Source organism: Culex pipiens, chromosome 3 (genome assembly GCF_016801865.2).
Source record: "Culex pipiens pallens isolate TS chromosome 3, TS_CPP_V2, whole genome shotgun sequence".
Lineage (NCBI taxonomy): Eukaryota > Metazoa > Arthropoda > Insecta > Diptera > Culicidae > Culex > Culex pipiens.
The window spans coordinates 64,143,249-64,159,549 of NC_068939.1; the positions used below are offsets into that span (position 1 = coordinate 64,143,249).

General features: G+C 37.2%; 1 protein-coding gene across 3 annotated transcripts in view; it reads right to left on the minus strand.

The window, feature by feature from the left end:
* The window catches only part of LOC120418538 (protein qui-1), a 178,414-nt gene that overhangs the window by 37,672 nt on the left and 124,441 nt on the right, over nt 1–16,301 (minus strand). For all 3 annotated transcript variants that reach the window (XR_008212356.1, XM_039580974.2, XM_052709388.1), the window contains exons 12-14: nt 14,649–14,818; nt 14,355–14,501; nt 10,092–10,389 (exon numbers count right to left, since the gene is read on the minus strand). Coding sequence is in view for 2 of the 3 variants with exons in the window: in XM_039580974.2 (XP_039436908.2) it covers nt 10,092–10,389; nt 14,355–14,501; nt 14,649–14,818 (615 nt within the window). In the remaining variant the exon portion in view is untranslated. The remainder of the gene's footprint in view (nt 1–10,091; nt 10,390–14,354; nt 14,502–14,648; nt 14,819–16,301) is intronic.

Consider the following 16,301-nt stretch of genomic DNA (forward strand, 5'->3'; position numbering starts at 1 on the left):
AAGATGGCAGCCTTGATAGGAAAAAAGTCGAACGGCTAGAAGAAACGAAGTGCGTGAGAGCAAGAGCATTCAAAGAGAGGGAGATCCGTATTAATGTGGGCGAGAAATTAAAAAGAGCGGGAGAGCGTTGAAGACGCAAGTATTTTGTGAGGCTTGAGAAAAAAGAGCGGGAAAGCACTAAAAGAGAGGGTGAGTTTTGGTGACTCGGGGTTCGATCTGTAGGTTGAGTGGTGTGAGAGTGTAAAATGCTCGCAGAAGAGAAAATAAGAGAAGCGAAAAAGGTGAGAGAGGCTGAGAAAACTTTGGCGAAGAGGAACAAAAAACGGAGAGCAAAAGAGAAATCGAGAGCGTATTTGGAATGGTTGGCAAGGTTGGCAAGGGGGCAAGTTGAAAGCCAGTCATTCAGCATGGGGTTAAGTGTGATTGAGATGACACAGACAATCGGAAGTAGTTTTGGTCTCGATATATTGAATATTGTACAATTTACGGGCTGGTTTGGTTTGTTCATGTGATTTGAGTGGAAAACAAGTGGATTGCGCGTGTGGATTTTCGAAGGCGGCTGAGTTTGTTTGAAGAAAAGTTAAGTTCATAGGGGGAGGGCGGTTTTCTGCTTTTAAAGCACCGACACAGGGTTGAAGTGCCCCACGAAAGTCGACGTCGCTGTCATCTTCATCGCTGCAATTTGGTGAGTTCGTTTCATGCTTTTGTCTTTTTGTAATTTTTCATTTCATTTTCGTTGTATCGCTGTTTGGATTCGATTGTGAGAAGTGGGACCTCGTGGTTACTTTGCATCGTGTTTTTCGGAGCCTTTTATTTGATATTTTATTTTCAGTCCTTCTTTTATCATCGTTGATCGGAAGGCACGCCGCCGGTTTAGTTCGTTTAAGTTATTGTTTTAATTTCATCACAATCGTTTACGCGGTGTCCTGTTTTCTTTTTGTTCAAATTCGTTGATCGTAATAATTTGAGTTGGAAAAGAGTCGCGCGATTGAAAAGTTTTTTTTGTCGGCTTCGTTTCGGGCGCGTTTTTGGAGGTGAAATGGGATAATTGCGGGAGAGGAAGAATCCCGAATGTTCATGCTGACATTTAGGATACACCTTTAGCGCGCGTTTTTGAATTTTTTTGATTCGATTACCTCGCGGTTACTCTGCAACGTGTTTTTTCGGAGCTTTTGTTTTTTGATTTTTTGTCAAAAGTCCTTCTTTTATCATCGTTGATTTGAAGGCACGCCGCCTTTTTAGTTCGTTTAAGTTATTGTTTTAATTTCATTACAATCGGTTACGTGGTGTCCTGTTTTCTTTTCTATCGATTTGATGAAGAGTAGCGTCATTTATTACAATTTTTTGAAATTTGCTCGCGTTATCTAAATTGTACAAACAGTAAAAATATACTAATAAGTCCAGCCCATAGCACTACTGCTCGGTTGGCACGCGTACGATTAAAAAACTTTTTAAATAATCAATTATTTATCTTTCCGTAGCCGGCTGCCTAAGATTTAAAATTTTCAACCGATAAACAAAATGCTCATGGTCACATCACTGCCACTCGTGAATCCTGACCTCATACCCCTCTACTAACCCCCTCAAAACTCATGTGATACTTTGTCGGAGAAGCAGTCGATTGGGCGGTCTCTATCACTCAAGTATCGGACTAACATTCCCATCCACTTCCCCGTGACTCTACCACTGGTCGTGGCCGGCGCCGGTATTGATCAGCATGATAGGGGCCTTTGAGAAGTTGCGAAGCGAGGAAAGATAGCACCCACTTATCTTCCACGGCTCGTGGATGTAACTTCTGGAGGTCCTGGTCAATAACGGAGTAGCAACTGCGGGTGGGCACCTATGCTTATGCTAATTTACAAATAAACGAAACATTTATATAAGGGGTCATCCACAAAACACTGATAAGGGGCCATCCTCAAATCTGGGTATCCAATAACTCCTGGAAGTCATGGCCTGAATATCTACCTGCTACCTGGGTGAATTAACCATCGGTGTAGCTTCAGGTAGCTTCACTGAACCACGCTGGATACTCTAGGGTTCGTTGGATTGGTATATGTCTTCCAAGAACTCCTTGAAGTCATAACCTGGATATTTACCAGATCAACGACGGTTTATATGGCTGAACTAACCATCGGTATAGCTTCAGTGAGCCACGATGGATACCCTTCGCCGTGTTAGATTGTTATGGGTCGTGGTTTACTGAAGCTACTTGAAGCTATACCGATGATTAATAAACCCATATAGACCCCCGTTGGTCAGGTAGATCATCAGGGATTTCCTGGAGGACCCATAATAATCCAACATGGCGAAGGGTATCCATCGTGGTTCACTGAAGCTATCTGAAGCTATACCGATGGTTAGTTCAGCCATATAAACCGTCGTTGATTTGGTAGATATCCAGGTTATGACTTCAAGGAGTTCTTAGAAGACTTAACAATCCAACGTTCCTCAGAGTATCCATCTTGGTTCACTAAAGCTATCTGAAGCTATACCGATGGTTAATTCACCCATATAGACCTCCGTTGATCAGGTAGCTATATAGGCCATGACTTCCGTTCCTTGGATACCCAGATTTGAGGATGGCCCCTTATCAGTGTTTTGTGGATGACCTCTTATATAAATGTTTCGTTTATTTGTAAATTAAATTAAAAAAGAAAACCCCGTTTTACGCCAAATCCCCGCAATAACACTCCCTCGATTTGCGCTAAAACCTCGAAATAACACTCCGAATTGCGTTCATACTCGATTGCGACCCCCAAAAAGAGCGCACTTTTGAGATTTATTGTACTCAGTTACATTAAAAAAACTGGTTTGAAAACACTGCACTGTTGCCCCCGAATAAGCCCCTGGTGGATTGAAAAACCTTTCTCTCAAATCAAATGCAACCGGAAGCAACCCGCCGGTACATTCGATTGCCGCAGTGCCCAGAACCCTCGCCAGAACTAGTTTTACAGATCGGAATCAAAAATTAGCCACCCTTACCTTTCATTTGCGGCCAAAACATTTGAAATCGGCTAATTTCCATTTTTTGAGCGATTTCCTTCAACGTTCGACATTTCCAAATGTTGATCCAGCAAACAAAACAGCGCGCTGCTGACAGACCGCGGATGAACTTTTCTTTTGTTCTACAAGGGGAATTGGGGGTAAAACGGTCAAATTGGCAAACATTGTTGTTTTAAAATTTGGCCATTCTAGTGCGTTTGAATGGTTAAATTTGATGTAACAATGCCTAATTTACTGTAAAAATGAATTACGCATCATCAAAGTAGCGATATTAACGAAAAAATAATTATTTTTCAATTAAACCGAATGACGCAGTGATCATTTAACCCCAATGCACCCCCGAATCTTTTTTCGCGGTGTTCATTCGCTCGCGCCAACTCGCGATCTCCGGGCGATGAACATTTCGCCCAATTTTGTCGCCGGCATCTTTCAATGAGAAGATTAATAAATTCTAAAACGAGTCAAATTGAAAAGCTGTCAAAGGCAAATGGAAAATCGGATGAACTTTCCGGTAAAAATATTTACGAGACTGAAAAATCAAGTATGTCATATAAAAATTACCAAAATCACCAAAAAACCTATTTTTTCAACATTTTTATTTTTAAAACCGCTGTACCTTGGCGAGGATTGGACAAAGAACAATGGTCAATATGGAAACCTTTATGTAAAATTGTCTGAAGAATCAATTCCTTTTATCGGTTTTTGAAAATTTTGACATTTAGACCACTTTTCAAAACCACAATTTTAGTAAATCATTTTTGTATTTTTTAGGAGAGACATATCATCCTGCATTTTTCGTGAGTCTTTTTGTAACATCTCACGCTATTTCCTAAAAAAAATTAAACGAAAAAAAATTAACTTTTAAACTTGAAAATTAAATAATCTCATACAAGAAAAATTCCTAATTTAAGCTGGAATTGTACTATTTATAGATTAAGGTGGGTCTACGAGCTTTTAATAAAAAGTTACGGGTGCCACGATATCTCTAGATGGGATAGACCAAGTTACCTGAAATTCGGGGTGAAGACTCTCAAGACATATCCCGTGTGCATGACGAAGCCCGATTTTGAAATTTTGCTTGTTAAAAAAATACAAAAATCAAAAAATGGCAATTCTTTATATGAAAAACACAAAAATATTTTTATCTTTTTTAAAATAAGTTTTTTGAAAATCGGCCTTCGTCATGCACACAGGGCCAGTTTACCGTGTCTTCACCAAAATTTTGAGCCGATTTGGTCAAGGCAGTGTTAAGATATCGTGGCACCCGTTTTTTGAAACAGCTAACTACAAATAGCTATATCTCGGCAATGACACAACCAAATGTCTTCAAATTTGTTTTGATAACAGATGAAAATGTATATTTTAACGCCCTGAAAACAGAATTTAAATAAAATTAAGTGTGTGCTCATACCAACCTCGGAATTTTTTGTTGATTTACATTACATGTAGTGATTGTGTACTTTTTTATTCCGGATCTTAAAAAATAGATTAAATTTTTGTCCAAACCCATCATATCACCCATTATTGGTAAAGAGTGAGGAAGGCATCAACCACATAAGTGGATTAAGTTAGTTTTTTGATTTATTTATTAAATGTCAGGGGGAAAATAAAACACCAATTTTGTAACTTCCCGGATAAAAAATTACCATTTGATTACCATATTGGATCATACAATGACACTTTGAGAAATGGTAACTATTTGTGAAATCGTTTTTCAATTTCCCAAAATTAAAATTTAACTGTATTAAACTATTTGTGAACTGTTTGATTTAAGGTTACTTTTTGCCAAATAGTACTTAAACCATTTATTTACCATACAACAAATAGTTTTTTGACGAAAATAGTACTGAGTTTTTTAAGGTTACCATTGCTAACCACCCTTATGCCAGATGGTTAAACCATTTGTGAGATAGTAAAAATTCATGCCAACCATATAAATACCATTTTTAAATTAGTAGTCAAACATTTTTGGAAATGGTAGTAACAATATAGTTTAAAGTTCAATTACCATATGAAAAAAAGTTTTTATATGGTACTTTTTTATGCGGGTTTTTCCTTCGAAAGTAGTGGTCACCACCGGACGTCCATTTTTGGCTGTAAGTGCCAAAGGTCAAAAGTAACGATAACTTTCATGATGCTCTTATGTCACCCGGGTTAAAAGCTTAAAAGGTTAAATGTCAATATATTATCATAGAATAGCTAAATAAATATTTTGGAGTGAATATAACAGCGTTTATGGGGCATACGGAACGATAGAATAGATTTTTCGTGAAATATCGTACCAATCCGGAATTACGTCGTTGGAAAATCCTCCGGCATCCAAACTGGTCCATGTTTCGCAAGCTACTTTATACACCATCGGAAAGGGCATACAATTTTCGATCTTTTGATCCCTAAACATCTATGATATAAGAAAACCCCACGTTTTTAAACACTTGAGTAAAAAGTAAGTTTAAACACCAAAAAATTTTCGAAGATAAATAACTAATTTCTATTTATTTTATAACATTTTTGGCAGGTTTCAAACACGAAATCTTGGTGTTTAAAGGGAGGGTTTTATAGAAAACAACAACACTACTTTTATAGAAAGAAGAATGGTTCATTCCCAATAGGCAGATCCTGATTTTTTTTCGATTAAATTCAAAATTTCGTCAGATAAGGTTAGGACCCACATTGTAGGGACTAGGAACGATATAATATAAATAGCGTCGATATGGACAACCTACATTTTCCAAGTTCGCATCGCAAGCCTCCCGTCATTGATCTGCGCGTCGCAGTTTAACGTATTCTGTGTAAAAGCAACGCGAGCGAAAGCAATCTTCCCCGTGTATGAATATTTAAGCAGCAGAGTGAAATTTTCAACCACGCACCTAAGCTGATCAACCTTTTAACGTGATCCACTTTCTCATTGAAAATTTAAATTTATCGAATTAGCCAAGATTGAGAATTTGAGATAGCTGATTAAATTGGCTTTTCAACAGCAGGTGAACACAGCCAGCTCGAACTTTTCCTGCATAAGAAAGTTTAAATGAGTTGAAAATCTTTCGCGTTACTTCAACAATGGAAAGGATTCATTTCAACTTCCAAAAATTGAAATAATTGAGCCTGGCAAAGTACTCCTGGGGTAAAAGTTACAGCTCAGAGTTGACACGTGTTGCTGCCGGACGAACACGTTCATTGTGCTGGGAGCCATTTGGAAGCCTGTTGAACTTTTTTTTCCACCCCCATTTGATGGGGGTGGGGCAAACTTGTACTTCCGAATGAGTTTCCAGTAAACGCCATTCTGCCTGGCCTGGGGCTGCAGCAACTCGTACGCAACAGACGAGGGAAATGAATACTTATTAGTCCGGGGCCCATAAAAGGGGGAAGGAAGAAAAATGTGCAAAAGAACCTGTTGATCTACGGCCAATTTCGTTTCATGGCATCACGGAGAGGGAAGTGTGCTTGAACCGATTCTTCTCTGCGGCCAATGCGGACATAAACGGGATGGGCTTTTTTCTTCTCGTAGGCCGGAGGCTTACTTTCTCGGAGCAGATGGCAGAAAAGGAACTCGGGGGACTTTTATGGTCATTTGCTTCATCATTTCGAGCGTTATTAGCTTGCACTACCATTTGCTGGCACGTGTGTGGAGAGTGAGCATTTGTGTGTTCTGGACAGTGGATGATTTAAGATCAAATTATGGGCTTTTGAATCATCTGAAAATTGTAAAACATTTTGCATGTTCTTGTAGAAGAATAGACTGATATTGTGAGTCGTAAAACATATATATTTTGACACACGTACATGCCTGACTACCGTAAAGATGTGTAATTATAACTCTGGACTCCGACAACCAAATTCAACCAAACTTTGGAACAATGCACAGAATGGTCAACCAAACAAAACGTGTTTGTTATTGTTTACATTGCGTGCTCTAGTTTTTGTTCATTCAAGGTCAAACATTTAAACGCGTTTTCTCGGAACGTCAGAAAATAATTACAGTCGACTCTCTGGCTGTCGATCTTCTCGATATCAATATTGCTCCAACTATCGATGAATTCTTCAGTCCCTTCAAACTGCATACTTCGATTTTCTTTATTCCTCGATATTTTCTCTTGCTTGAAGGATCTCTTCCTCGACGGTCCCTTGGATTCTGTTTGCTTTAAAAATCTGTTCCGGTTGTCAATATCTCACTATCTCATGGCTTGCATAGACATTTTTCTTTGCGAAACGAAGTTTTGAATGGTGTTTGACATTAGCTTGTTTTTGTTTGCTGGACGTTGCCATGATTCTCTTCCATAGCTGTGTATCAAGAAAAACATATTTTCAATCGAGTCTTCATTTTGCATCGTTCTCTAAACTGATGATTCTCTTCCTCGACGGTCCCTTGGATATTGACAACCAGATTGTGCTAAAAAAAACAGTGCTAGAATTTCCGTTGAACCTTTATTGTAATAAAATTACTGTACTGTTAAAGCACGATACAGCATACAGTTTAGCTTTGCTGAAATTCTACAGCTAAACGACTAAAATGAGCAAAAAAAAGGCAGCTTTTTTGGTTCCCCCTGGGGCTAAAAAGGTCGCTAGAGAGAAATACATAAATAGCAGCATCGAAAACTCTTTCATATTTCTTCTAAAAAAAACTACTGGGCTTAAGGTTTGGAGTCCGACCCCCCCAAAAATACGTTCAAACATATCCTCAATATTCCCCAACCAGTGTGGCAGGGATAGAAATGCCAAACTTGCAAAAGGGGGATTTTCGGGCATATTTATTACAACTTTCTATGGCAAAATATATGCAATTTGGCTTCCCGAGCCAACCGCCCCCACCTAGAAGCCGTGTGTAACAGGTGCGTATTCTGAAAACGCCAAAGTAGGGAGGGAGGGAGGTCTTGAACTAACGCACTCGACTGTGAAAATGGCCATAAACGTGGCTGGTTGTGGTTGCGGCGATGGGGGTGGCGCAATATTGTAGGATTTAAGTTGCTGGTGTTTAAGGACGTACTCAGGCGATGTCATCTTTAAGGCAATAAAATACTTTTTTCATTGCGGGTTAAGTGACTGAGACTTGCTGGCAGATGCGTTGGGGGACCGGTTGTCAAGGTTAAATGGATGATTGTTACACTGCTTTATAACTGGAGTTTTGAAGTGGATTTTTTATTTTTTTTTATTAGATTAAATCTATTTAAATTTGATTACGACACAAACATCTAATAACTTCTACATTATTTTTCAACTCGATTAAATTAATTTCATTAGCATTTAATTTCGTTTCGTACTATTGATAACAGCCCTTCCTAAAAATCATTTAAAATTGCAAATTCCAACAAAAGGTTACCTAATCCAAAGAGTGTAACATTGTTCTCAAAAGTTATAAAACACAAACAAGACAATGACTAAAAAACAATTTAATTTGAAGAACGACACTCGAAATCGACTTTGTCTGATTTGGTGGAGCTGTTCTGTACTATCAAAAAATTTAAGAATCCCAAATTTTCGGAAAATACCCGAGCAGGTGGAAACAACTGGAAAAGTTCAAGTTCTGTTAGAGTCAGGAAATCAGAACTTGTTTTGATAACACCCAGATTAGCTGTTATAATAATAACATAGATTTGTAAGAAAAAATCAGTAAAAATTGGCTGTCAGCTTACGGCCTCGGCCTTCGTCATGCACACGGGACCGGTTTAATGAGTCTTCACCAAAATTATGAGTCAATTTGGTCAACGCAGTGTTGAGATATCGTGGCACCCGTTTTTTGAAACTGCTTACTTCAAATAGCTATATCTCGACAATGATGCAACCAAATATCTTGAAAACTATGTTGGTAATAGCTCAAATTGTATATTTTAATACCCTGAAAACAAATTTTAAAAAAGTTTGAGTGTGTGCTCGTACCAACCCTTGACATTTTTACCGATTTACATGTATGTAACCCCTTAATTATTGAAAAACCAATAATCAAAAGAATCGACTTTCAAATTTTTCACCTAACTTTTTTTTTGTGGAAAGATCACATTTCATGGCCAAAATAATGTACTTGACAAAATTGAACTAAAAATTTCCATATTTAGCAAAATGAAAAATATTAACAAATTCGCGTATGGACACTTAAAAAAAATTCGAACAAATTGTTGATAATTTTATTTAAAAAAATCAGCCAACAATTTTTTTTATTTTTAAAAAAGTTTAAAAAAAGTTACTTCATAAAAGCCTTAAAAACATAAAGTGACTCATGGAAGCATAAAATTATAGATTAAAACCCGACCACTTAAAAAATGTCATCAAATCCCATCATCAACGGAATCCAATATTGATTCATTTTGCACAATTGAAAACTTTTCATGCAATTTCTTTATTATTTTTTTTATTTATGATAACCGCAGTGTAAAACACTACCAAGTTGAACTGAAATGAAAAGTTTGGTTAGTTTTGGTTAATTTATGGATAAATCAATTTATTTGTCATCTTTCCACACATTTAAGGTACACAGATTTTTTTTAATTGATTATGATTGATAATCTCAAATTTATCTAGGATCCATAATCAAATTGATTGGTAGCATTGTTAAATTACAGCCCATAACAAAATATTAAACAGAACAAATAATTTAAATCCTTGTGACCAGTGACATCAAACGCATTCAATGCTAACAAGAGGTGCATTATATAAAACTGTAAACATTCTTATAGAAAGGTAGACGAAGCTGTACCACCAGTCTAGAACCTCTAGACTAGAGGAGTTCATCTCAACAGACCAGGTTGGCCTGCTCTTGACTGTCTGCCTGTAGGGCCATCGCCAACGACAAGCAAGCTCGTTTGATCTTGTGTTTGCTCATTTCGCAGTGATTATTTTCTTGTCAGCTTCGTTAGGTTACCCAGTACAGCGTGCTATATCTGTGCACGAAGATTAACTCTACTGATGAGCATTCAGCAATTTTCACACAGTCTACCGTATCATTCGTGCGAATGAGCTGCAATTAAAGGCCTATCCCATTCCAGCGCCGGAAGTTATGTTTATAGCCATAGAAAGTTTGTACCAGCCCACCCCGCCTCCCCTTTTTGACGGTTATTATCTTGTAATTAAATCCCGACCCCACGAGAACTTACCCTTGAACGTGTGAACCAAACTGTTGCTCATGATGTGCCACAGCTGCGGGTCGCCCACTTTGGGCGAGAGGATTAGGTGCTGCTTGGAGGGCGAAACCTCGATACACCGAACCGGTCCCGGGCCCGGTACGGTCATGCAGCGGATCTGCGACGGCAGCGGCACCGGAAGCCATCCCGTGAGGGGCACCAGCAGCGGTACCGTGTACCCGTCGCACCAGGCCGTCGCTGATTGAACCGTTACGCTGAGCAGCGCCTGGGGACCCTCGTGCGCTGCCACCGACTTGAGCCAGGATATCAGCTGAAATTGGAGGAGAAATGGAGGAGGGACGGCGGGAAAAAGTTAATCAATTTAGTCCTTTCGGGTGCAGAGCTTCGGGTTAGGTGAGTTGTTGAGGTGTTTATATTTTTGTGTTTATTTATCTTTGGAAGAGGAGTTCCATGAAAGGGGGTTTTTTATCAACTTGAGTGATTTCAATTACTGTTGGTCCTCGCAATTCGCAATTCGCAATTCGCAATTTTCAGTGTAAGAACGGGCCTTGACCGATCTTATGCACCAGGTTCCCGACGAACACGCACTGCCCTTACACCTACATCTTACCCTTGCTCTGAGTCAGTACGAGCAACACGCTAGAACACGCTTTGAGTGTTCGTGCCAGGCATGCACACCTTCTTTTCCGGTTACGCATTTTAACTCGGCCGGGGGTGGTACATTACGTAGGGTTTGATGTAAGTATAAGCGCCTAACCATTTATAGTGTGCCTATCAATTTTCAGTAAAGCAAAAAACTGTTTAATTTTTAGTTTGAATTCAAAAACTAATTGTTATTTACAGTGTATTGTTTTCTCCTGAAATCTTGCCTAATGTTGAGTCGTGTTAATCTGTTGCTATTTCTTCTGTCGCGGTGTTTTGTTATAATGTTTTGAACCTAAGCATGTTATTCAAAAAATTATCAAAAGTACAATAATGTTATGTGTGTGACTTTGATCATTCAATATATTGAGTAAGGACTCAAACCTTACTTGTTTGAAGAAAAGGGCGTAGATTAAAACAATAGACAATAAAGGAAAAAGCATACTACATAAAGTTCGCTACTGAAAGAATAATTGTATGTTGAAGGAAAGAAGAGTAAAAGCTGTATGAAGTAGATTAAAAATATAGGCAATAATTTATGAAAAAAGCTTTGTGATAAAGGATAAATAATATCATATAAGCTTAGATAGCATTAATGACAACTTTAGGAGCCGATTAAAATAATATTTTAATTAATAAATAAATTAGACAATGAATAAAGAATACATCAAATGTGAACAGGAATTAACCCGAGAATTAACCTCGAATGCATATTAAGGAGATCAGTTTTTGTTAGGGAAAACACATAGCAGTTAAAACTGGCAAATTGAGTAGAGGAGACTTGAAAGATAAGTGAAACAGAACTAAAGTAGTTGGATTTCAATTACTGTTGGTCCTCATGGAAAAATTCAAATTGAAGATTTCAATATTTAAACAACCATTTTTATGGCTTATTCCAAAGAAAAAATGATAAGCCGACATGATTTTTTAAATCCATGTCAGGAATGTCTTTATTCATTTAATGATAGTCTTAAAGTTTGTACAAAATGCATCGTTATAATGCACAGAGTTTTTTCTACAGCAGTTCCATATGAAAGTTATACAAAAAAAAGACTTGGATTTGGCTCAAAATTTGGATGGGAGTCTTTGTCCCAAATAATAAGACCCTTTTTTTGTTTTGCCATTAGGGTGACCTACGCCGTGTTAGGGTGGTCCGAAAAATGACAATTTTTGTTAATTTTAGCAAACATTTATCAAAATATCTTAACTTCATGTCATTTGAACCAATTTTTGCTGTCTTGGAAGCAAATGTGATTAGTGGGACTTTCAAGGAAAAATAGTTTTGAGCATCAAAATCTAGCCCAACATTTGAAAAATCATATGAAAACTTCAAATGATGTTTTGACGGTGTCCAGACCAAAGAGCCTATTCCTGAAAATATTTTTTATCGGATTACTTGGAAAATTTTACGTAACATTCTCAAAATTGGTCATTAACGTTAGTGACGTCGCAGTTTTACTGAAAAAAGGTAGTTCTTTCTCTTTTTTTCGAAATTTTCCCGTTTTTGCACGCGGTGTGTCGGAAAACCCAGGTTTTTATTTTCAAAAAATCATATTTCGGAATCCTGTAAATGAAATTCTTCCATTTTTGAGTATGTTACTTAAAATTTCCCAAGGAATCCGATAAAAATATTTCCAGAAATAGCCTATTTTGTCCGGACACCGTCTAAACAGCATTTGAAGTTTTCATATGACTTTTTAAAATGTTATACAAGTTTTTTGAAACTCCAAACTATTTATCTTCGAAAGTCCAGCTTATCACCTATAATTTGCGTCCAAGAAAGCTAAAATCAGTTGAAATTACGTAAAATTATATTTTTTGGAAAAATTGTTTTTTTTTAGAAAATTGACGAAAATTGTCATTTTTGGACCTCTTTTACACAGGGTAGGTCACCATAATGACCAAACAAAAAAATACCAATTATTTGGGACAAAGAACCCCCACTCCAATATTTAGGTCAAATCGAAATACTTATTTTGCAACTACTGCTTGGACAGCGAATTACCAAGAAGGTTAAAGCTGCCAGCAATAAATGAATTAATTCACGAGGAACCGGATAATGATATCATTGGTCCAAACACCGTCTAAACCGGATTTTATGTTTTGATAATACTTTATCAAATGTTAAACTAGATTTTCAAACTAATGGCGTTTTTTTTTCCAATATGAAATCACTCTTCTTTTGCATTCCAGGAAGCTAACATTATTCAAAACGACTTTGAAATTTTCTTTTAGATTTTTTTTGCGAAAATAGTCGAAAATGACCACCCTTTGGACTTTCCTTACATGGCTCACAGTGGCGTATGCCAAATTTTATGAATCAATATGACCCATGGGAGATTTATCCGTATGGAGCTGTGTTTCATTTTCCAGATTAAGAGCATTTATTGCCAGAAAAATAGATTTTGAAAAAAGGGATTCTCCTTACAAATGAAGCCGAACACGAAGCTTTAAAAACAAAAAAATGTTTTTAAATTCTTTTTCATCGGTTTTTTTGATTTGGGAAAAAATAAAATTATAACATTAAAAATATTGAATAATACGAACACAAATGACTAAAGCCATCACTTTTATATGAAATGGCTGAATCATAACTTTTATATGAAATGGCTGAATTATAACGAACTATTTTTTTAAATTAATTTACTTTTTAAGTGTTAATAGAATCTTGTTAGAGCGATTTTTTATTTGTTATCATAGTTTCTTAAACATAGTTTTTTGATATAGTAGTTTAACTCAAAATAAATAAGATAAAAAATTAGTCCCTTTTCAAATGTTGGTCTTGATTTAAAAAAATTGCATGGTGTTATTTGGGTCATGACCGAAAAAACCCTAATTTTCTTGTTTCATTTAATGGTTGTAACTCAGAAACTTTTCTGAATTATTAAAAAAATATGTTCAGACTTGAACAACCATGAATATTGCATCAATGTTGGAAAAATAGTAATGATTTTTTTTTTCCAAATCATGGATTGGATTTATGTTGTAAACTGTGCACTCTATCAAAATTTCTGTAAGCTAATGTTTGAATTCAAATATGATTTTGCATTGAACAATGAAATGTTTTTAACCTTTATTCAATCTGTGCCAAAATATATAATTATATTTTTAAATTGGTATTACTGCCAAATATGTTTTGCCCTAGGTTGGTCACTACTACTACTTGACTGATCCTGTAAAACATATAAAAAATAAAATTGTGTTTTTGATTTTTGTTAAAAATCAAAATAAAGAAATTAGCAGAGCTAGAGTGTTTTTTCCCGAATTGTCCTTTAATATTTCCGAAAACTTGATGTTCTGATTCATTACACAATCCATTCTCTAGATTCAGATTGAAGAATATTTAGATGCCATTTTATGGACGACTGTTTAGTTTTTGCAGTGAAACTTGTATCAATCGAAACTTTTCAAAGTTTGAGACAAATAAAAAATACAATAAAAAAATTAGAAAAAAGAGAAAGATTTCTAGGAGAATCGCTGGAATAAATTTTAATTGTGCAAAAACAGAGAATTTTTCCGAGGAGAATGTGTAAAGATTTCAGCAATATCCCACTAGTGATTGAAGCAGCATTGCAGATAATTAAACCAAACAAGATGATTACCCGAAATTGGCCACTCCCCAGGATCCCTTACCTGCGCCCCCAGCTGCATCGGGTCCCGCGTGAGCACGTCGCTCGACTTCCGGATGGTGTAGTACACGAGTTCGATGTCCCGGTCCAGAATGTAGCACCGCACGTGCTCAATTAAGCACCTGAGGTAGCTTATTGACACCGTTTGCACCTGTTGACAGAACCAGACAGGGGAGACAAAATTTAAAGTTAACCAACAGATGTGGTGGTGGCCATTTCAAAGATGGTTTTTGGAAAATGAAAATTGTTTCGTAGAAGCAGAAGGAGCAGGAGTTAATTAAAAGGAGAACATGCTTACGGCCGCCAGTAGAAAGTCGAAATTGCACACCGCAATCTCTTTGAGCTTTTTTGTGTCGTCGGATTTAATTAAATGATGCCAGGACTCCTCCACGTGGCGTATGCTGTAGGAAATGTCCGGCCCCAGTGTGATGATCTGCGTCACGTTGTCGTCCTGCTGGGTCTGGATGCCTGTGGAAAAAAACGGACGGTAAAAAATCGGGTAAGAAAATAATGCCAATTAAGCTCGGAAACGCGCCGCAAATTGATGCAATATTATTTAGGCGTCATCCATAAAGTATGTCACGCAAAAATCAGCCAAAATTAACCCCCCCTCCCCCCTATGTCACACTTTGTCACACAAGGTTGAACCCCCCCTCAAAAAGTACGTCACATTTTGCCAGACCCCTCCCCCCTTGTTTTCGATGGGATTTTTTATATCTTTAAACTCTCATAATTTTGGTATTTTTGTCAATTTTAATATGAAAAAAAAGTTGTCTAATTATTCATTTTTTAGAATAAACATTGCGATATAAAAAAAACAGTTTTGTATCTTTTAAAAATTAGAAGACCTGGTATAACATTCAAGTATTACAAAATCTTGAAAACTGTTTTTCACAGCTTTGTATCTAATAAGTTCAAACCATTTATAGCAGTTTTCTTATGAATTTGCAAAATATTGAAGTTCCAGCTGAAAAAAATGTGACTATATAATAAATTATAATGTGATACCGTCATCAGGGGTGACATTGGGTCTGGGGGTGAGTTTGGGTCATACAAAAATGCAGAAATTTGTATGACCCAATCTCACCCCCCAGATCCAATGTCACCCCTGATGACGGTACTTCTAAATAATAGTAAGCAAACAATTTTAGAAAAGAGGATTTAATTTAATTGTGTACATTTCGAATTAATATTATGCAATCATAAAAAAAAAACCTAGCGTGACGTCACAGTCTCGCAAACCCCCCCTCCCCCCTTCGTCACATCTTGTCACACCTACGGTAAAAGAGCGTACGTACTTTATGGATGACGCCTTATGTTCGTCGTCCTCTTCCTGGCACAAGGCCCCGTTGGCCAACAGAGCTTGAATTACGCCATTAAACATGAATGGTTGATGGGAGGGTTGTGGGACGCTATTCAGTGTGTACAGGGGGCTTTAAAGGAAAATCACAACCCCTCCACAGTGAGGTGGCGTCAAATTCGCCCAAACTCCACTCGGTGAAAGCGCGCTCGGTTTACAATGGTCATATTTTCTCTTCCAAAGATTATAATAATGGGAAAGCACAACATTCAACAAAGTGATTGATTTTTTATTGCTCTCGTGAAAAGTTGACGTGCAATGGCGTGCCAACCCCCTGCTAAGCAGCGCAAGGAACAGAAGAGCGTGGCATTTCTATGTGACGCGAGTTGACTGAAGCGAAAAAAGTGAGCGCGTCAGAAAGGTATGTATGCTAGTCATAACAATGGTAGTTCTTCGTTTTCCTCTTTTTTCATTCAGACAATAAACCAATTGTTCAGCGAGTGAAAACTTTTCGCTTCACTTTGCGTACACTTTTTTTTTGTTATTCTCTCACTCTGTGACATTCTATGTGTTCATCACTATGCTTTTTAAAGGGAGTTTGGGTCATCTTGAAAGTGGTTTCACCACAATTTCAGAAATTTTTGAATAGTT